This window comes from Chaetodon auriga, chromosome 15 (genome assembly GCF_051107435.1).
Source record: "Chaetodon auriga isolate fChaAug3 chromosome 15, fChaAug3.hap1, whole genome shotgun sequence".
Lineage (NCBI taxonomy): Eukaryota > Metazoa > Chordata > Actinopteri > Chaetodontiformes > Chaetodontidae > Chaetodon > Chaetodon auriga.
The window spans coordinates 25,046,047-25,068,239 of record NC_135088.1 but is presented as its reverse complement, the minus strand read 5'-3'; the positions used below and the strand labels follow the sequence as shown (position 1 = coordinate 25,068,239).

The 22,193-nt window shown below is 45.5% G+C and overlaps 1 protein-coding gene across 2 annotated transcripts in view; it reads right to left on the bottom strand.

Moving 5' to 3' along the window:
• Positions 1-699: 699 nt before the first annotated feature.
• Positions 700-22,193, bottom strand: part of LOC143332621 (uncharacterized) — a 30,124-nt gene continuing 8,630 nt past the window's right edge. Inside the window, exons 1-2 of one of the 2 annotated variants that reach the window (XM_076750265.1) lie at positions 16,371-16,818; positions 700-9,642 (exon numbers count right to left, since the gene is read on the bottom strand). In XM_076750265.1, coding sequence (XP_076606380.1) covers positions 9,609-9,642; positions 16,371-16,627 — 291 coding nt within the window. In that variant the 5' untranslated portion in view covers positions 16,628-16,818 and the 3' untranslated portion in view covers positions 700-9,608. Of the gene's footprint in view, positions 9,643-16,370; positions 16,819-22,193 lie in introns of those variants that run through there. The other variant, XR_013078231.1, reaches the window with a different exon arrangement.

Sequence of the window (22,193 nt, the reverse complement as noted above, 5' to 3'; positions counted from 1 at the left end):
GATGGTGTTGGCACTCCAAGAATGAAGGCACTGGCTGGAAGGCTTACCTGCAGGCTGCGAGGAGATTAAACTCTCGACAAGCACTGTGGGCCTTGTTTTTAAGTAGGTCCAACTTCTCCCTATCCTACTGCCCAGGTTTATATAATGTTAAGATGGATGCTAAGTTCTGTCAGTTTTCTCCCGACTCTTGTGACACAGATCCTGAGACCATCTTGAGACCATCTTGGCAGCCTTGTGGGAGATTGAGAGGGTGGTAAGAGAGGCACAGGAAAGTGAACCTGATCCTGGTAATGGGCCTGTGGGCTGCATGTTTGTTCTAAACTCTGTTTGTTCACAAGTTCTTCAGTGGGGCATCCTGGTATTCATCACACCCTTAAATTTCTCCAGCAATCCTTCTGGTGGGCCACGGTCTCTCAGGACACTAAACAATTTGTGGTAGCTTGTACTGTGTGTGCCTGAAGTAAAGCTTCTCATTGCCCTCCAGCTGGCATGTTACACCCCTTACCCATCCCATCCCATATTGCTGCAGATTTGTGTGAAGAGGATGCTGCGCATTCCAGTCTCCAGATTCAGCGTATGCTGTCAGCATGCACACTGAAATTTGTGAAATTCAAAGTCAAAGTGAACTTTATTGTCAACCAAACAATGCAACAGGAGGTTACACAGAGGATTGAAATTATGTTTCTCCATACTCCAATGTGCAAGTAATATATAACACACAACATATAACATAATAGTGCAAACTGACAACAGCACTGGACACAACGTATGCAGACAGACAATGGACATATGATTTATTTAAAATATTTACAGTGTGCCAGAGTGTAGTCAGATTTTGAGGTATGTTATTGAGGTGCAATAATAAAGGATGCAATGCAGAAAGTGCAAGTGCAGAAGCAGCATGGAGATGCAATTGTAAACATGTATGATATTGTGCATATAAAGAGCATAGTGCAAACATTGAGTTATTTTAAGTTATTTTGACAGTCAGTTGGTCTTTGTTTGTGTAATGATCATGGGATTGTCTTGACTGAGTTGAGTAGTCTGATGGCCTGAGGGGAAAAAGCTGTTTTTGAGTCTGGTAGTTTTGCTCCACATGCTGCAGTAGTGCTTTCCAGATGGGAGGAGGGTGAACAGTTTGTGTGCTGGGTGGGTGAGGTCTTTGATGGTATTGCTTGCTCTCTTGCAACAGCGGGATGGGTATAGATTCTGTTCACTGGGCTTTGAGGTGCACATTTTTTGGTATTTGTGACACCTACAGCTTTGGCTGAAATGCTTAGGTATGCCTATTCCCAACAGATATGAACCCCTATTGATGTTTGTACAAATGATTAATGATCTATGGCCATTTGCTTCGAAGTCCTGTCACTTGTGGTTTTTTTGTAGTTGATGACAGCCATGTTTTTCAACCAGTCTCACTCATTTATAATCGAAATATGTACATCACGCCCGCAATGCTGTAAACCATCCAACAAGTTCTATTCATGTTTTTTTTTTTATTCTAAATGGTGGAAAATCCATCATGGCAGACTTTTGTGGCCCAAGAGGCTTTGTGGTAGAGTACATTGAGCTGGACTGTGTCCAATTTCAAGTTAATTAGACTTACATTCTAAAGGGCCTTTTCAGAATTTTTGGGCCATAATTACACAGCCACTGTCTGGCCACCTGGGCTCATATTTCCTTGAAAAAACACAATTTCTAGTATTGGAGTCATATTTGAGAGACCCTGTCAACCTTTGGGGATTGAACACTAATTATAAAATAACGTGATAGTATTAGTAAGTTACCTACCTACTGTGGAGACTGGCAAGATTTACATTACATGATTCACAGTTACATTATGTATTGTGTAGGTGTTATGATCATAGAATGAAATATCCATGTACATGTGACTATGTATGTGTGTGTTTGTGATTTTATTGAGCATAGAGGGATTGGTGGTAAAGAAAAATAAAGTGTAGAAAGGTTAATTTAATAAGTGACTGTGGGGAAGGGCATAATGACTCACTGTGTTTATCCACTGACAATGCCCTGAGATCACAGCAGTAAAAATCCACCTCTCCCTTGCTTGTATTTTTTCTGGCAGAGATTGTGAAGTTTCCAGTAAGCTACGTCTGTGGCCAAATCTACCTGCTAGACAGGTATGTTAACCTAGTAGGAGGAGAGCAGTGTCACTCTCACCACTCTAAGGAGTGTGTGTGTGTGTGTGTGTGTGTGTGTGTGTGTGTGTGTGTGTGTGTGTGTGTGTGTGCGCTAGTTAATTAACAAGTCTAACAATGGCAGTAAGTGATTGCTGTTTGAGACAAACCATGAAGAAAAGGACATTAAGCATTGAGGGAGTGTTGGATTAGTGTTTCAGTTTTTGTTGAGTCAATTTCATACTTCCATTGTTGTGTTTTAGTCATGATCTATTTGTTGTTCAAATTGATTTGCTACATACAAAGAAAGAGGTGTTATCACAAATTAACATTCATTCACATTCATTGGACAGGTTAAGCTGTCATCTTGCATCATCAGGACCTGCAGAGGAAAATCAAATTCCACTGACTGACAGCAAGAGTTTTACTGAGATTTAAAATGACACACTCCAATTAGCTCATGCGTGACCATACAGTGTTGTACAGGTTTTACAGTGCGCCCAGATCCTTGACAAACAGACAGGGAAGGCACACAACTGTCACACAATCATTGAGACACTTGTGCAATGATGCCCTGCCCAATGTCCTTTATGTGTAGATCCTGTAACTTCTTCCTGTGTTCATGTGAGTTTCCATCTGTGGTTCTGGCTTACTGCTGCCAATCATTGACTTGAAAGTCAGGTGAATATGAAGCCCATATCAAATATTGTTTCTGGTGGCTTCATGTCTGTGTTTTTGACACAGAAATGTTTCATAATGACTCCCTATTGACTTACACAGTGAAAGCTGTGATACTTGTGGACAAGAGCCTTTTTTGGTATGGGTCAAGCCACAAAAACTGTATTTTGCACTTCCCACAATGCAACTCAGTCACATCTCTTATAAGACTTGCTTGTGACCAGCTTGTGCTGCATCCACAATGCCTGCAGTATATGAAACCTTGCTTAACTTCATTCATAGCCTATGAGATGAGGTTGACCTCTGTCTGCACTGCAACTTTCCTTCCCAATAGATGTTTCAAATGTGGTTCCATTTGCAAGAAGAAGAAGAATCAGAAGAAGAATCGGGGGGAGACATTCCCCTTTATTTGTCACACACATGCACATGCACGCACTGCACACGAGGTGAAATTTGTCCTTTCACCCATCCTGGTCGTCCCTCCTCCGTGGCAGACCAGGAGCAGTGGGCAGTCAGACCGGCGCCCGGGGACTGAATTCATGTATGACTGTATACAAAATTGATATGCTTGCCATACATATGTATAGTTTTAGAATCACCTGGTTGGATAGCACGATATGATTTGTTCTCTTGCACCATATGTGCCCGAGCAAAAGAAAACACTTCCAAGGTGAAGGTGGGTGCATGTCAGCAATGTTACAATCACATATCTATGTTCAGTACTCTGAAGTTGTTTTTTGAATATATCAGTAACGTGCAGTTTTACTGCAAGCTCCAATAGCATGCAGCACTTTTGGTTGCATCCTGAGCTGATGCTAGTTAGCTTGGCTGTAATGTTTGGCTGTAAGTAATTATTTTGATATAGCAATTTTTCTAGTCTTTGTTACCTAGATCTGATTGCTTGCAGTTGCACAACAAACTGTTGATGGTGACTGTGTGATGTTGACTTCTATACCAGAAAGGTTTTGTTGAATGTGTTAGGATCCTGCCTGCCTGTCTTTCCTTGTGTGTTTCCTTGCCCTTTTTCCCTATTGTTTGCTGTCTGTCTGTTCTCCCCTGTCTGTGCAGCGGGGCGTCTCCATGCTCCCAACTAACTCCGCCCCTGCTGGGGCTCACCTGTGAGGCATTGTTCCTGATTGGCACAGTATTTAAGGAGAGAGCCCTCTCTTACCTGTGCCGGATTATTCCTCATCCTCCCATAACGGTGTCTGGTCTTCTTGTTGTGAATACTACGTCTCTTTTGTCTTCCCCTCATCCTGAGAAACAGTTAATGCTCGACTGTTTAGTATTGCCACTGATTGTGTGCTTCTTTTGTTTCCAGTGCCTACCTGCTGCTTCCACGCGTGTCTATACCACATACCCGCCTCATCGGAGCTCCTTTAGTTTGGTTATTCTCCACTCCTTTTGAGTGCGCCTTTCGTTTTGTTGTTTCTCCACTCGCTCGAGTGTGCCTTTTGTTTTTCCATTTTGTTAATAAATCGTTATTTGCTGCATAAGTCCTGTGTCCAGGTCTGCATCCTTGGGTCCTAACTATTTAGCGGCTAAAGCCTAACAGAATGTGGGTTTCACATATTGTTGTTATATGAAAACCTTGTGATTCCAGCTTTATAATTTATTGTATTTCGTCAAGTCAAGTCAAGTCAAGTCACGATTTATTTATAAAACACATTAAAAAACGACCTCAGTTGACCAAAGTGCTATACAGTAGTAAAATCACAACATATCATAAACACTATAATAAATAAAACAATACAAGATATAATAAGAAGTCAATCTAAAACAAATTTAGAATAAAAGAAAGTAAAAAAGAATGTAAAAAGAGAGAGGGAGAGAAGGCCAAGATTGCTCGCCTAGCTGGGAGTGAATGCCAAGGAGAAACGATATGTTTTTAGGAGTGTTTTAAAGTGCTCAACGGACTGTGCAGCTCTAACATGGAGAGGTAGGCTATTCCACAGCTTAGGGGCCACCACTGAGAAGGCTCTGTCTCCACGAGTGGAGAGCCTGGACCTAGGTACTGCCAAGAGCAGCTGGTTTGACGACCTAAGCGCCCTAGCAGTGGTGTGCAACTGTACAAGCTCTGAGAAATAAGGTGGTGCCAAACCATTTACACATTTAAAAACAATTAGTAAAACTTTAAACTGGATCCTAAAATTAATGGGCAGCCAGTGCAAAGATGCAAGGACAGGACTAATGTGCTCACGCCTTTTCTTTCCAGTCAGCAGGTGGGCGGCAGCATTTTGAACGACCTGCAAGCGGCGCAGTGCTGTCTGGTCAAGGCCAACAAACAACGAATTACAATAATCTAAACGTGAGGTAATAAAGGTATGAATCACTCTTTCAAAAACATTTCTTGGAAGATATGCCTTAGCTTTTGCCAAAATCCTTAATTGAAAAAAAGCTTGTTTTGACTATGGAGGATATCTGCTTATCAAACCTAAAGTTACTGTCTAAAATAACACCAAGGTTCCTTGCATAAGGATGACAGTAGGACTTAAAGGTGCCAATAGCGCTGTCATGTCCATCCAGCAGATTTTGCTGACCAAATAAAATTATCTCAGTTTTATTTTTGTTCAGAGACAGAAAGTTCACTGCCATCCAAGTTTGGATATCTTTGAGGAAGTCTAGTAAGACCTGAACAGAGGGTCGCTCATTCATTTTTAGTGGCAAATAGATTTGCACATCATCAGCAAAGCAATGAAAAGAGATATCGTACTTTCTAAATATGGATCCCAAAGGCAACATATATATCGATAAATTAAAGCATTTCTTTCACTAGCCAATCATGCTTTATATCATTTATAGCCAAATGTATAATTTTAGAAGGAAATTGATGACAGTATGACAGTTAACTTATCTGTCTCTAAACGTTGATAACAGGGTTTTTGTACAACAGCAATAACATGTTGGATTATATTGGACACAAAATGGTGTTCATTATTCATTCATTCATTTTCTATACCTACTATCCCTTTTGGGGGTTTGCGGGGGGGGCAGGAGCCTATCCCAGCTGTCAACGGGCGAGAGGCGGGGTACACCCTGAACCGGTCCCCAGTTGATTGCAGGGCAACATATAGAGACAGACAACCATTCACGCTCACACTCACACCTAAGGACAATTAGAGTCACCAATTAATCTAATGAGCATGTTTTTGGTCTGTGGGAGGAAGCCGGAGTGCCCGGAGAGAATCCACGCATGCACGGGAAGAACATGCGAACTTCACACAGAAAGGCCCTACCTGACCCGGGGATCGGACCGGCAGCCTTCTTGCTGTGAGGCACTACCTGCTGCGCCACTGTGTCGCCGCGGTGTTCATTATTGTCAATGGAAAAAATGTTTGGAGAGTTTTATGACTGGTGACTGTAAAACAAAATAGCTCTTATTGCTGAGGTGCTTCATAGAAAATCAAACATAATATTAACATTATATAATGACATTTGGTTCAAAGTCAAATGTATAGAAATCTATATTAACACTGTAATGTGAAAATGTATGCCATGTTTTTTTGCGAAAAGGAAAATATTTCCAAGCTGGTGTTCTGAAAGCTTGCAGTTACACAACACACTGTTGATGATGATTGTGTGCTGTTGAGTAAGATCAGATGTGTGGCCATGCTGTCCTTCCTGCAAAGAAGACATAAGGGGATTCATTGACTAAAAATCCTAAAAACTAATACAAAGACAATATATTTAATACTTTATCTCATCAACTTCATTGGCTTTTGTAAATATGTGCATTTTCTGAATTTGGTGCCACAAACATCTCTCAAATAAGCTGGAACAGGGGCAAGAAAGGACAGAAAGTGGTAGAATAATACAAAAAAAAAAAAAAAACAACCCAGAACACTTGTTTGTAACATTCCATGGGTAAACAGATTAATTGGTAACAGGTGATAATGTCATAAATGGGCACGAGAGGGCCATCCTTGAAAGGCTCAGTCATTCACAAGCAGAGATGCAAGCAGAGGCCTCCACATAGCGCATCCCACCAGTCTATCTGCAAGTAATTTTAGATTGCATCCTCAGTTAGAAGGCACATATCCAAAAAATGAGAGCTAAGGTCTCCACCAGGAACATTCTTCTATGACAATTAACAAACTCAAAGTGGGGGGCTCACCCAAGTACACTGCATACATTGGCACTAGCCTTGATCTTCCCCACCACTGAATATGCCTGCCAAGCATGACTGTGCTATACATGTAAATTAGACCGTATCCACAATGAGACCTGCAGGATAGTGACAGTGCATTCAAACAACTCCTGTCCACTGCCTTTATGCCCTCTGTGGCATCCCTCCCCCTGATGTCCACAGAGCAGTCATCACAAAAGCAGACTGCACAAAGCAGGCCAAAAACAACCGACACCCATTCCACAAGCACTCTGCTTCCCATAAATACCTCAGCTCCAGGAGCAGTTTCCTGGACACCACTGAAGTACTAGAGACCACCCCAACTGATGCCAGGATGACTGAATGGCAGAACCAGTGGAAGAGCCTTGGCAGCCAGACAACCCAATGGATGGAGAGAGGCATCACCCCAACAAAATGCCTCACTACCAGCCACAATCATCCTTGGGCTGCCTGGAAAACACTGAACCGTCTGTGGATTGACAGTTGAACCAAGTGCTGCTGTGCTCGCTCGTGCTAACCACTGGAAAAATGTCAGATAGAAGATAGTTGAACAGGAGGAAGAAGAAGTTCACAAGCAAGGATGGACTGAGGTTCACCACTTTGTGAAAGACATGATTGTACAAAGGATATTACTACATGGGCTAATGTACGCAATGTAAAACTGTTGTTTGTTAAATACATTTAATTTGCAAATGATTGCTTTTTTTTTTTTTTTCAAATTTACATTTTACAACAACTGTTTTGGAATTGGGGTTGTAGATGTTTGGCTGACTTTCACAAAATTCTCACAATGATGAGGCTATTCATAAGGTCAGTCGAACATTTGATTGTGTCGTCTGTTATAGATGGAGGAACAGTGCCACAACAGTGTGCGTGCATGCAAATGCATCGTTGGTGCACTGTGGTACTAAAATTGTACTACATCTCTGACCCTGATGACATCATATTGATGTCAGGATTAATTTCTCTGACTTGAAAAAGCTCCTCTAATGCTACAGAAGACTTATATAGCTGTTTTAACTAGCTGAGTAGTACTAACTATGATGAATAAACAGACCTCTCCATATAACTTGTACCATACCAGAATAAGGGGAGAAACTCAGCTAAAAGCCTCTACCAAGCATTGCCACCCAAATGAAACATAATTCATACCACAATAAATCATATGGGCATATAATGAAAACACGAAAATAGCGTACATCCACTTTAGAGTGTCTGTTGTGTTCACCACTTCACACAAGCCACACAAGCCTGTATCATATGAAAGCAGAGAGTCTGATGATCACGACAATGTCTGCCTCCTCACTGTGCGACGAGAACTCGGTGAGCCAGCAGCCAAACAGCAGCAGCAATGTCTGCCTCCTCACTGTGCAATAACAGCAGTTTGTTAAAAATAAAACCATAACAGAATATATAGTTATATATAATGTTGTATTATATGTATAATACATATTATATAATATTCTAATAGTATAATATTAGGTGGCACAGTGGCACGGTGGTAACACTGTCGCCTCACAGCCGGGTTCGATTCTCGCTGTGGGCACCGGGGGCGTGTCCTCCACCTGCTGCTTGAGGGAAAAAGGGCCTTTCTGTGTGGAGTTTGCATGTTCTCCCCGTGTTCACCTGGGGCATCCTCCATAAAAATATCCTACATACATACATGCAAGAAGATCACCACCTGACCAATGGTGACAAAAAGAACTGGGTCCCCGGGCGGCGGTCGGATGGCAGCCCTCCGCTCCTGGTCTGCCGCGGAGGAAGGACAACCAGGATGGGTTAAAGGAGGAGGACAAATTTCACCAGTGCATGGCGTGTGTGTGCATGTGGATGTTACTGTGTGACAAATAAAGGGGATTGTCCTTCTGATCATTATTATTATTATAAAAATACAATATAACTCAGTGTACAAGAAAGTATTTACAGCAAAAAAATTGTGCAGTTTCAGATGATAAATAAATGGAAAGAGTAGATCGTATGTGCAATATTGCAGTAGTGCAGATAATATGTAAAATATTGGGGTTTGTGAGGTTGGTGGATTAACTTGTTAAGTTGCTATTGTACAGTGTGATGGCTCATGGCAGGAATGATTTCCTGAAACGGTCCTTGTTTGTTGTTTGTTGTTGGTCTATTGGAGAAGGAGCTTCGCTGTCTGTCCACGAGGTGGTGAAGAGGGTGTTCAGGGTTATCCATGATGGATAACAGTCTGTCCAGTGTCCTCCTCTCCCCAAGTGTCTAGTTTGCAGCCAATAATGGAGCCGGCCTTCCTGATCAGTTTATTCAGTCTGTGTTGACGGCTCCAATGCTGCTCCTCCAGCACACTGCAGCAAAGAAGAGTGCACTGGTAACAACAGACTGGTACAAGATCTTCAACATCTTGCTGCGCAAATTGAATGATCTGAGCCTCCTCAGGAAATAGAGTCTGCTCATCCCCTTCTTGTAAACAGTGTCAATGGTAGTTTTCCAGTTCAGTATGTTGTTAAGGTGCACTCAACACATTTGTAATCCTCTACCACTGCAACATTCTCCTCCAGAATACACAGTGGTTGTGTGGTCGTCCTATTGCTTCTGAAATCAATCACCATCTCCTTGGTCTTGGTCACGTTGGCCAGACCATTCCACAAAATCGTCCACCACTGCTCTGCATTCCTCCTCCCGTCCATCCTTTATACACCCCACCGTTGAGTCATCCGAAAATTTCTGGGGAGGTAGGAAGACACATGACATAAAACAAAATAAATAAGAAAATATCCAGCTCATTCCATAAAATCTGCTTGACCTGTCTTTTAAAAATCCCTCCTGATGATAGAAGTTGTGTAGCAGTAGACAAACTATTCTGAGCCAAGATACCAGTGTAAAAGAAAAAAAAAATTAACTGCATTACTAGCTGTAGGCAGGGTTCTAAATTAACTTTTTTGATCACCAGCCAATGTGGCTGGTGACCTTCTAAAGTTACCAGCCAATCAGAATTTCCACTAGCCAAATTTTTTCCCGGTGAAAATAAGAGAGATTATGAGTGCCACTGAATGCATTTGATCATTTTATTTACATTGTTGGCATGAAAAATGCACAGAAAGTACAACACATGAAACAAAATATACACAGAAAGTGCAAACATTTAATTTATACAAACAAAAAATGCTGTCAGATTTATTATTTTATAAAAGACATTTTTCCAGTATTTAGTATCATTACATTCCTAATAAAATGTATTTTTCCTTTCAACTTAAAGTGTTTCTGCTTCCCGTCTTTAATAAGAAATATATATAAGTAACAGCCATGACTTAAACACTTGCAAAAAATTGCATTGGTAATAAATTGAATTATGTATGTACAACTAGAAAACACAAATAGTGCAGCAGTCAGTATTGCAGACTCCTTAGGCTCTCCTGATGACTTCGGGCACTCATGGTCCTTTACTGCCTCGACTTCAAAATTATTAGTCCCCACCACAAAATTATTCGTCTTGTTTTTTTCTTTCGTGTACATGCGGCAATCCTTACAAAACATGACGGCATTTTCGTGATCAAACACAAGCCATTCACGACCTGTCAGCCATTTAGCGTTAAACTTTCTTTTCTTCGTTTCGCACGCTTTGTCGACATTCTCATCCCCTGCCTCCTTCCTCTTCTCCCCCCAGACGTCTGTCCCAACCACGCATTTAGTTTAACTTTACTTTTTACTTTTAGCTAGCTCAGTCTCCTTTTTTACAGTTTATACGCCGCCGTTCATTCTTCCTCTTCTTCTTTGTGTTTGCGTTTCCGTGGTTTCTCGCGCCGGTTGCACTACAAACTGTAGTGTGCCTGCGCACAGCCAATGGGCGTCTTGTACGTCATCACGTAGTATTACGACAGTGTTCATGGGAAATGTAGGACGGACTGTCCGGGGGACAAATGACCAAGAACTGTAGAGCGGCTCTGACTGACATGATTGCCTAATGCATTACCGGCCAAATTGGCTAGTAAGTTTTTATTTACACCCGCCAATATGAATTTTAACCCGCATTTGGCGGGTTGGCGGGTGTTAATTTAGAACCCTGGCTGTAGGTACTATGGGTCTCACACACTTTCACAGCCAACCCAGAAAACCATGCAGAGCAAGCTAAATCCACATGACATTGAATCAGCACCAATAATTTCTTTGCAGAAAAATCTAAATGCTTTGTCTTGCGATATAAAAACTTAAACTTACAGGCACATTTGGCTAAAACTTTGGCTGCAATAGATTCACCAATAAATTGATTGATTCAGTGTTAGACCCAGATATGTGACACTTGATTTAGGCACAATTTCAGACCCATTACATATCGCTTTTAAAGTATTTGATTTTGCCAACTTCCTTTTTGTACCTTTTTGTAAGATTGATTCAGTCTTGCCCTGATGCATAGAGAGCTTATTGTCCACAAGCCACTGGTTGACAGACTCAAGCTCAATACAAAGAGTATTTTCAATGTCTTTAACATTACGCCCTGGGACAAGTAAAGCAGAATCATCGGCATATAATAACAATTTGCACTGTACCACAGCTGACATGTCATTTATGTACAATAAAAATAACAGGGGCCCCAGGATCAAGCCTTGTGGCACCCTGTGTCACGGACTTGTGAGGAAAGGCCAGGACCCAGATGCAGAGTACCAAAAAATAAGTTTATTGTCCAACAAAGTACTAACAGAAAATCACCTTAACGGGAAAACGCGGACACGCGAAAAACCAACAAAAAGTTACCGTAACGGGAAAAACACTCTTCAAGGGAAAAACAACTGAAAATCACCTCAACGGGAAAAGTAGCAAATCAGAATCACAAAGTAACAAAAGACCATAACACTTACAAGAGAACAGAAAGCGTCCAGGAGCAGGCTCAACTGGAGATAATCAAAGTACAAGGAAACGAATAACGAAATGTTGATCACGGGAGGCAGGAGGACGGTTTGAGAGCAGGCACACGAGTAGTTAAGGCAATACTCCGGCACGGGCGCAGGTTTGGAGCCGGCTTAAGTAGCCGGCTTGATTACGTGATGAGAGGCAGGTGAGTGTGATCAGCCTGCTGCCGAGCCGATCACCCCGCCTCCGTGCGCTCCGTCTAGGAGCAGAGGGAGAGAGAGAAGAGAATTATTGTCGGACAAGTGCACAGGAATGACAACATGACAGTACCTCCCCCCTAAGGGACGCCACCTGGCGTCCTACCTGGCTTACCCGGATACCTGCTGTAGAAATCCCGGAGCAGCTGTGGGTCGAGGATGAGGGAGCGCCCAATCCAAGAGCGCTCCTCGGGGCCGTACCCCTCCCAATCAACAAGATACTGGTAGCCTCTGCCCCGCCTGCGGACGTCCAGGATGCGCGTCACGGTGTATGCTGGGTGTCCTTCGATGAGGCGAGGGGGAGGAGGCGGTGGAGCGGCCGGCTGGAGGGGACTCTCTGCAACGGGTTTGAGGAGGGAGACGTGGAAAACAGGATGGACATTGAGGGAGGCCGGGAGGCGGAGTCTGACGGCGCTGGGGTTTATTATTTTTTCTACTGGGAAAGGACCGATGTATCTGGGCGCCATTTTTCTTGAGTCGGTCTGCAGGGGGAGATCTCGGGAAGACAGCCAGACTTGCTGCCCCACCTTGTACTCGGGGGTGGGGACCCGGCGACGGTCGGCCAGCCTTCGGTTCTGTTCAGCTGTTCTGCCCAGTGCGGCTCTTGTCTCCCGCCATACCCGCTGGACTTGGCGGAACTGGGCCCGCACCGATGGAACCGCAGCCTCGGACTCTTGGCTCGGGAATAGGGGAGGCTGGAAACCTGAGTTCACCATGAAGGGTGAGAGACCGGTGGCCGAGCTGATAAGGGTGTTGTGTGCATACTCCACCCAGGGGAGATGCGTGGCCCAGGAGGAGGGCAGACGGGCGGCGACGCAGCGCAGGGCGGTCTCCAGGTCTTGATTGGCACGCTCTGTCTGCCCGTTAGATTGAGGGTGGTAACCAGACGTGAGACTGGTGGTGGCGCCCAGAGCCCGACAGAACGCCTTCCAGACCTGGGACGTGAACTGAGGACCTCTGTCTGACACTATATCTGTGGGGATGCCATGGAGCCTGAACACATGAGTCACAAGTAAGTTTGCGGTCTCCAAGGCGGAGGGGAGTTTGGGAAGAGGGACAAAATGAACCGCCTTGGAGAACCGGTCAATGATTGTCAGAATAGTGTCATTACCTTCTGACGACGGGAGTCCAGTAATAAAGTCCACGGCGATGTGGGACCAGGGACGAGAGGGAATAGGTAGAGGCTGGAGGAGTCCCGCTGGGGGCCGGCGGGAGACCTTATTCCTGGCGCATGTAGTGCAGGCTGCCACGAAGGCCCGCACATCTGCGGCCATGCTGGGCCACCAGAATCTCTATTGAAGGAGGGCTAGGGTTCGGTGGACCCCTGGGTGGCAAGCCACCTGTGACGTGTGCCCCCATGTGAGCACGGAGGATCTCACCCTCTCGGGAACGAACAGTCGGTTCTGCGGACAGCCAGCCGGCACCGTTTGGCCCTGAAGAGCATCCTGCACCTCCCGCTCCACCTGCCAGCGGACCGCCCCCAACACACAGCCCGGTGAGAGGATTGTCTCCGCGTCGGCCTCCCTCCCCTCCACCGTAAATTGCCGGGAGAGAGCATCAGGTTTGATGTTTCTAGAGCCGGGGTGGTAGGTGAGGGTGAACTGGAAGCGGCCTAGAAAAAGGGCCCACCGGGCCTGACGTGAGTTCAAACGTTTGGCGGTGCGGAGGTAAGAGAGGTTCTTGTGATCCGTCCATACTACGAACGGCTTGGCTGTCCCCTCCAGCCAATGCCTCCACTCTTGCAGGGCCAGCACCACCGCCAACAACTCCCGGTTTCCCACGTCATAGTTCCTCTCGGCTGGAGAGAGGCGTCTGGAGAAGAATGCGCAGGGATGGAGCTTGTTGTCCGCAGGCAGGCGTTGAGAGAGCACGGCCCCGACCCCGGTGTCTGAGGCATCAACCTCTACCACAAACTGCTCCGCAGGATCTGGATGGGTAAGGACAGGCGCATTAATAAACATGTTCTTTAGTTGGTCAAAAGCTGTGTTAGCTACAGGAGACCACACAAAACTGACCTTGGGGGATGTGAGCTGATTTAGGGGAGCCGCTATGCGGCTGTAGTCCCAGATAAACCTCCTGTAGAAGTTGGCAAATCCTAGGAAGCGTTGTAACTGTTTACGGCTAGTTGGCACGGGCCACTCCTTGACCGCCTTTACTTTGGAGGGGTCAGCTCGGAGTTGCCCCTTCTCTATCACATAGCCCAAGAAGCTCACTGATGAGGCATGAAATTCACACTTCTCTGCTTTAACGAATAGTTTGTTTTGCCATAGCCTTTTCAACACTTCTCGCACATGTGTTACATACTCCTCTAAAGAGCGTGAGAAAATTAAGATGTCGTCCAGATATACAAAAACTACACGGTTCAACAAATCTCTCAACACATCGTTTACCAGAGCTTGAAACACTGCTGGTGCGTTGGTCAGTCCAAAAAGCATGACGAGGTACTCGAAGTGTCCCAGGTGCGTGTTGAAGGCGGTCTTCCACTCGTCGCCCTCCCTAATGCGGACCAGGTGATAGGCGTTCCTTAGGTCCAGTTTAGTGAACAGACATGCATCGTGAAGGGGGCTGAAAGCAGAGTCAATTAGTGGAAGTGGATATTTGTTTTTGACAGAAGAAGAAGAAGAAGAATCGGGGGGAGACATTCCCCTTTATTTGTCACACACATGCACATGCTGGACACTGCACACGGGGTGAAATTTGACTTCCGCCTTTAACCCATCCTGGTCGTCCCTCCTCCGTGGCAGACCAGGAGCGGTGGGCAGCCAGACCGGTGCCTGGGGACCCATCTTCACAGTGGTTCACAGTGATTTCATTTAGGCCTGTGTAGTCTATGCAAGGGCGCAGGGACTTATCTTTCTTCTCTACGAAGAAAAAACCTGCACCCACCGGAGAAGAAGAAGGACAGATGAGGCCTGCTGCTAAGGAGTCATTGATGTACATCTCCATAGACTCCCTTTCCGGCTTGGAGAGATTGTATAGGCGCTTAGTTGGGAGGGGGGCTCCGGGGAGCAAGTCTATGGCACAGTCATAAGGTCTATGTGGAGGGAGTGAGGTGGCGGAAGACTTGCTAAACACCTCCTTTAAGTCATGGTACTCAGGGGGCACTTTTTTCAAATCAATTTCCTCGGGAGGAGGTTTTTCACCGGGAAATCTTACCGGAACCGCTGACCGGAGGCAGTGGGCGTGGCAGTCCTGGCTCCAACTGCGGATGGTGGCAGAAGACCAGTCTATGTGAGGGTTGTGTCTCTTGAGCCATGGAATTCCCAGAATGACAGGGGTGAGAGGTGAGGTTATGACATAAAGCTCAACAAATTCATGGTGATTACTTGATAACACTAGTTCGACCGGATCCGTTCTGTGAGTGACTATTTCCAACAATTTTCCATCTACTGCATGAATCTCCTTAGGGGAGGACAGTTTGCTCAAGGGCAGCTTGTGTTTGTGGACAAAGTCAGTGTTGATGAAATTATCATCAGCCCCCGAGTCCACCAACACTTGGACTGGAAGAGTCTGTTCATGTCCGTGAATCATACCTGAGACCTGGATCCGTGATGCGGAGGATGAGGACATGCGGCTCACCAGGGCCCCCCTGCTTGCTGGTGAGCCTGATCTTTTGGCAGCTCTGGACAGCGATCACGAAAATGGCCCCCTTTTCCACAGTAAAGGCACAACCTCTCCTTGATGCGCCTCTGTCGCTCCGCCGGAGACAAGCGTGTACGACCCAGCTGCATGGACTCCTCCTCTGACGTCCGATGCGTCTCAGGGAAGGTGTGGGCGGGGCCAGGAGAAGAAGCCCGCAGAAGTCCGCAGGCTGGAACTGGTGGTCCGTGAGAGCCCGCCTCCTCCTCGTCTCTGATCTTTCCCGTGCTCTTTCCCTGAGTCTATTGTCTAGCCGTATGGAAAGATCTATTAGCTGATTTAAAGAGGAGCTGTCTTCCCTCACGGCTAACTCATCTTTAATTTCCCCGGCTAGCCCCTTGAGAAAGATGGCCTGAAGGGCCGAGTCCCCCCAGCCACTCTCTGCTGCCAAAATCCAAAACTGAATAGCGTACTGTGATACCGAGGAGCTACCCTGTCTCAAATCTAGGAGTTGACTGACTGACTGCCTGCCTGCCTCTTACGGGGTGATCGAAAACCCGTTTCATTTCATCAGCGAAGTGGGGGTAATTAGGGATCAACTCTGAACGTTGACTGGAAATGGCTAAGGACCAGGCGGCTGCCTGCCCTGTTAACAAGCTCATTACGAAGGCTACTTTTGCCTGGTGTGTAGCGTAAGTGCTAGGCTGCTGATTAAACACTAGGGAACACTGGTGAAGGAATTGAGTACACGTGCCCAAATCGCCTGAGTACCTGGCTGGTATGGGGATAAACGGCTCTCTGGGGCTCGGAGGCGGGCTGGCGGTCTGGTCGGCTGCCGGTGGGGGGGCACCGGTGGAGGAGCTCAGCTGATCCGTGATAGACGCCAGTTGTCCGCTCAGCTGGGCCACGCTGGTGGTGAGCTGTTGCAAGTGCTCCATGACTTGCCGCAGAGAAGACTCGTGCTGAGTCACCACGGCGGCTTGGCTGCTGATCGCACGCTTCAGTTTTTCTGACTCCGCTGGGTCCATTCTGGCCGGAGTATTCTGTCACGGACTTGTGAGGAAAGGCCAGGACCCAGATGCAGAGTACCAAAAAATAAGTTTATTGTCCAACAAAGTACTAACAGAAAATCACCTTAACGGGAAAACGCGGACATGCGAAAAACCAACAAAAAGTCACCGTAACGGGAAAAACACTCTTCAAGGGAAAAACAACTGAAAATCACCTCAACGGGAAAAGTAGCAAATCAGAATCACAAAGTAACAAAAGACCATAACACTTACAAGAGAACAGAAAGCGTCCAGGAACAAGCTCAACTGGAGATAATCAAAGTACAAGGAAACGAATAACGAAATGTTGATCACGGGAGGCAGGAGGACGGCTTGAGAGCAGGCACACGAGTAGTTAAGGCAATACTCCGGCACGGGAGCAGGTTTGGAGCCGGCTTAAGTAGCCGGCTTGATTACGTGATGAGAGGCAGGTGAGTGTGATCAGCTTGCTGCCGAGCCGATCACACGCCTCCGTGCGCTCCGTCTAGGAGCAGAGGGAGAGAGAGAAAAGAATTATTGTTGGACAAGTGCACAGAAATGACAATATGACGCCCTGCATACTATACTCTCAGAATCAGAGAGGGTCCCCTCAACATTGCATACTTGTGTCCTATCTGTTTGGAAAGAAGAGAACCATTTGAGTGCATTTTGCAGGTCAAGTAGAAGCATACCAACATAATTCCCTAGATCTAAATTCTGACGCACAGTCAAAGAGGTGAATAAGACAGGTGTCAGTAGAATGTGCAGCTCTAAAACCAGATTTGAGCATATAATAGATCATGCCTGATAAGATACTCCTCAAGCTGTTCATACACAAGACGCTCAAAAATCTTTGATGTGGTTGACAGAATTGAGACTGGCCCATAATTCCCAACATCAGCTCTGCTATTTTTCTTAAAGACAAGAACCACCCTAGCATTCTTCATATTGTTTGGAAAAACACCCTGAATTATGGACAGATTATAACATGAGTAAGAATACTAGATGTAACCTCAGCACTATCCCTAAGAAACCTGGAGGGGATAAGGTAAAAGCCAGTGGCCTTATTCACTGACAGGGTGGAGAAGCTCACTCTTACTTTATCCTCTGAGACAGGACTTATTGCAAATGCATCAGCAGAGACATTTTTGCTTCTATAAAAGGAGTTAACAAATGATTTGCCATATTTATCAGAAGCACCTGGCAATTTACTGACCAGACTGGTAGCAACGGTAGTAAAGTAATGGTTAAAATGGCAGGCAATCTGCCACTTATCAAAATACATCTCATTTTCAATAATAAGCCCAGCTTTATCAGACTTTGATTTTGATTTTGCTGTTGATCCCATATCATTTAGAACTTTCCATAGTTTTTTTAGGCTGTTTTGCATTTGCAGTAATGGAATCAGAAAAAAAAAAAAAAAAAAATCAGACTTTGCCTGTTATTCTTTGCAACTAACTTGATTTCTAAGATTAGCATAAGAGTTGTAGTCAGCTGGTAGTTTAGACTTTTTAAACTTTATGAAACATCTATTACGTTGTCTGATCAGATCAACGATTTCAGATGTCATCCAACATGCACTTCTATGCTTAATTCTTGTTTCCCTCATTGGTGCAACTTTATCAAGAACAGCTATGAAACTCTGCTTGAACAAATCCCAAGCCTTATCAATATCATTACATTCAAGCACATCCGATCAGTCTCTCTCAGATTTGATTGAACACCTCAGCAGAATACTGTTTGGTACATCTGTATTTGCGTGTGCAAAAAACTACATTGTGATCATTTCACCTGTGGTCGGAGGTGGGCCAGGACCAGCCTCTCCAGCACCTTCATCATGAGCGATGTAAGGGCAATGGGTTGGTAGTCATTGGGACCAGATGGAGATTTCTTCTTTGGAACAGAAACCACGCAGGACGTCTTCAACAGCAGGCTCAGGCTCAGGTTGAAGAGGTGACCCAGGATCATGGACAGCTGGCTGGCACAAGTCCTCAGGACTCTGGAACTAATGCTGTCAGGGCCAGCAGCTAGTAAGAAGACGCAGATAGATACACCAAAGTCTGAAAATGAGCTCTACTGGAAGAGTATCTGGGAAAAGGAGGCATCGCATTACACCAATGCCCAGTGGTTGCTCGAATTGAAAGCAGACCACAGTAGCCTCCCAGAACAGGAACCAGTAGAAATTACCACTGCAGACATTCAAGAAAGAGTGTCTAAGATGAAGAGATGGACAGCATCTGGGCCCGACATGATCCACGCCTACTGGCTCAAACAGCTAACCGCACTCCACGAACGACTGGCAGCACAGATGAATCAGCTGCTAAGATCAGGAACCCACCCAGAGTGGCTGACCCAAGGCCGTACAGTCCTCATCATGAAGGACCCACAGAAGGTACCATCCAACTACCGGCCTATAACCTGCCTGAGTACAGCATGGAAGCTCCCGTCAGGCATCATAGCGGCTAAGATGAGCAGGCACATGGATCAGTACATGAGTAGAACACAGAAAGGAATTGGCAACAACACCAGAGGAGCCAAACACCAACTACTGGTTCACAGGGCAGTCATCCAGGACTGTAAGACCAGAAGTACCAACCTCTGCACAGCCTGGATTGACTACAAGAAGGCCTATGACTCGATGCCACACACACATGGATACTGGAGTGCCTAGACCTGTATAAGATCAACAGGACACTTAGAGCCTTCATCAAGAACTCGATGGGGTTGTGGAAGACAACTCTGGAAGCCAACTCACAGCCAATTGCAGAAGTGAGCAACAAATGTGGTATATACCAAGGAGATGCACTGTCTTCCCTGCTGTTCTGCATAGGCCTAAATCCCCTCAGCCAGATCATCACCAAGAGTGGCTTTGGATACCGATTCCGAAGTGGGCTACAATCAGCCACCTTCTCTACATGGATGACATCAAGCTGTATGCCAAGAGTGAGCGTGACATTGACTCCCTCACTCACCAGGATATACAGCAATGACATCGGGATGTCATTCGGACTGGATAAGTGTGGATGGATGGTGTGCAGAAGAGGGAAGATGATCGCCACTGAAGGGGTTGAACATCCTGAAGGCAACATAGCAGATATTCAGGACAGCTACAAATACCTGGGGATCCAACAGGCAAACGGCAATTATGAGAAGGCAACATGGAGAACAGCCACAGCCAAATACCTTCAGAGGGTGAGGCAGGTCCTGAAGAGTCAGCTGAATGGCAAGAACAAGATCCAGGCAATACACACCTACGCCCTGCCACTAATCAGATACCCTGCTGGTATAATATCCTGGCCACTGGAAGAAATGGAAGCCACTGATATCAAGACAAGGAAGCTCCTTACGAAGTAAGTCCAGCGTCCTGAGGCTACACACTAAAGACAGGAGGCCGTGGACTAGTGGGCATCGGAGCCACTATGCAGGAGGAAACAGCAAGCCTCTACGAGTACATTAGGAAGATGACCCCTAATGATGACCTGCTGAGTGAATGCCTCAGGCAGCAGAAGCTCAGTGAGGAGGAGCCAGAAGGGTTGGCATGGACAGACAAGCCCCTGCATGGAATGTACCATTGACAGCTTGAGGAAGTGGCTGACATAGCGAAAACATACCAGTGGCTGGAAAAGGCTGGACTGAAAGACAGCACAGAGGCACTGATCATGGTCGCACAAGAGCAAGCCTTGAACACAAGGTCAATAGAGGCCGGGATCTACCACAGCAGACAAGACCCCAGGTGCAGGCTGTGCAAAGATGCCCCTGAGAGAGTGGGGTGTAAGATGCTGGCAGGGAAGGCATACATGGAGCGCCATAACCAGGTGGCTAGCATCTTACACAGGAACATCTGTGCCGAGTATGGGCTGGAGGTCCCAGGATCAAGGTGGAAGACGCCTCCAAAGATGATCCAGAATGACCGAGCCAAGATCCTGTGGGACTTCCAGTTCCAGGCAGACAAACTGGTGATAGAGAATCAACCAGACATAGTGGTGGTAGACAAAGAACAGAAGACAGTCACAGTGGTGTATGTAGCGATCCCAAGTGACAGTAACATCAGGAAGAAAGAGCACGAGAAGCCGGAGAAATACCAGGGTCTCAAGGAGGAGTTGGAGAAGATGTGTGGCATAAAGGCAAAAGTGGTCCCAGTAGTGATCGGGGCACTCGGAGCGGTAACCCCCAAGCTGGGAGAATGGCTCCAGCAGATACCAGGAAGAACATCTGAGGTCTCTGTCCAGAAGAGCGCACTCCTGGGAACAGCCAAGATCCTGCGCAGAACCCTCAAGCTCCCAGGCCTCTCGAAGAGGACCCGAGCTTGAAGGAGGCACAATACTGCAATATCTATATCTATATCTATCTCTCTCTCTATATATATATATGTGTGTGTGTGTGTGTGTGTGTGTGTATATATATGGATATATACATACCAAAAAACCTAAATAACTCCACCAGAGTATCTCTTTTGCCGGTCCCAAGCCGGATAAAAGTGGCGCGTTGGAATTGCGACCTTAAAAAAAACAGGAATGGACAGAGTAAAGTTCATTTGTACTTCTAAACATATTTAGGGTCTTTTGTCTCTCCAACATGCGTATGGTAAATTATGCAAATTTGTTGATGACATCAGCTACTGACTACTGGGGAGTCGCAACACTGCGCGAGCGTGAGTCCCTGCCCTACTCGTTAATCAGCAGCCTGATAGAGCTAGACCTGTGGTCAACTTTCAGCTACCCTCTCCCCAAAAAATGGCTAAACGGACGGTGGACTTTGAAAACAGCGGTTTTCAAGGCAGGTGGGAGGCAGAGTTTGTGTTCGTGGACATGAAGGACCACCACACAGGTGAGTCTACATAGATCACTATATTTGAGGCTGTAGTATTTTCATGAGGATTCTTGCTGCATGGCAGTGCTTTAATGGTGTCATTAGTTCTTTTTTCTGTGCCCTCATTTGCAGCAAAGCTAATGAAGTTAGTCAAACATACCCTGTCTTGGTTTAAACAAAAGTCATCATTACAACTGTCATCCAGTGGTGTCAAAAGTACACACATTTGTTACTTAAGTAAAAGTATAAATACTGCAGTTTAAAAACACTCTGGTAAAAGTTGAAGTATCACCTTGACATCTTTACTCAAGTAAAAGTGAAAAAGTATGTGCTCAAAAACCTACTTAAAGTATAAAAGTATAAAGTAACCTTTAAAAAATAATAATAAATTAGTTGATGCGACTATATACGTAGATTGGAAGCTTAATTTGAAACTGATTATACGTGTGGCCCAAAACACAGCATTATCATAAACCCATTACTGTCAAAGACAAAGCAACGAGAGGAACATGTTCTTTCTCAAACTTTATTGGAATTCAATTAGACGTCCAGAGGTAGCGGGTAGAGGTAGAGGTAATGACCTCTCACTACATGCAAACCCATAAATGGCATACCTCTCAGACGTTTCGCCATCCTTTTCCGACTCAGACATGATTGATGCGTGCCATATATTTCGCGTGTGTAGATTGTAGATCACTTGCTTGCTTACGACCAGCTCTCTATCGTCCTAGCTTCTGTTCTGACGACTTCCTTTTGT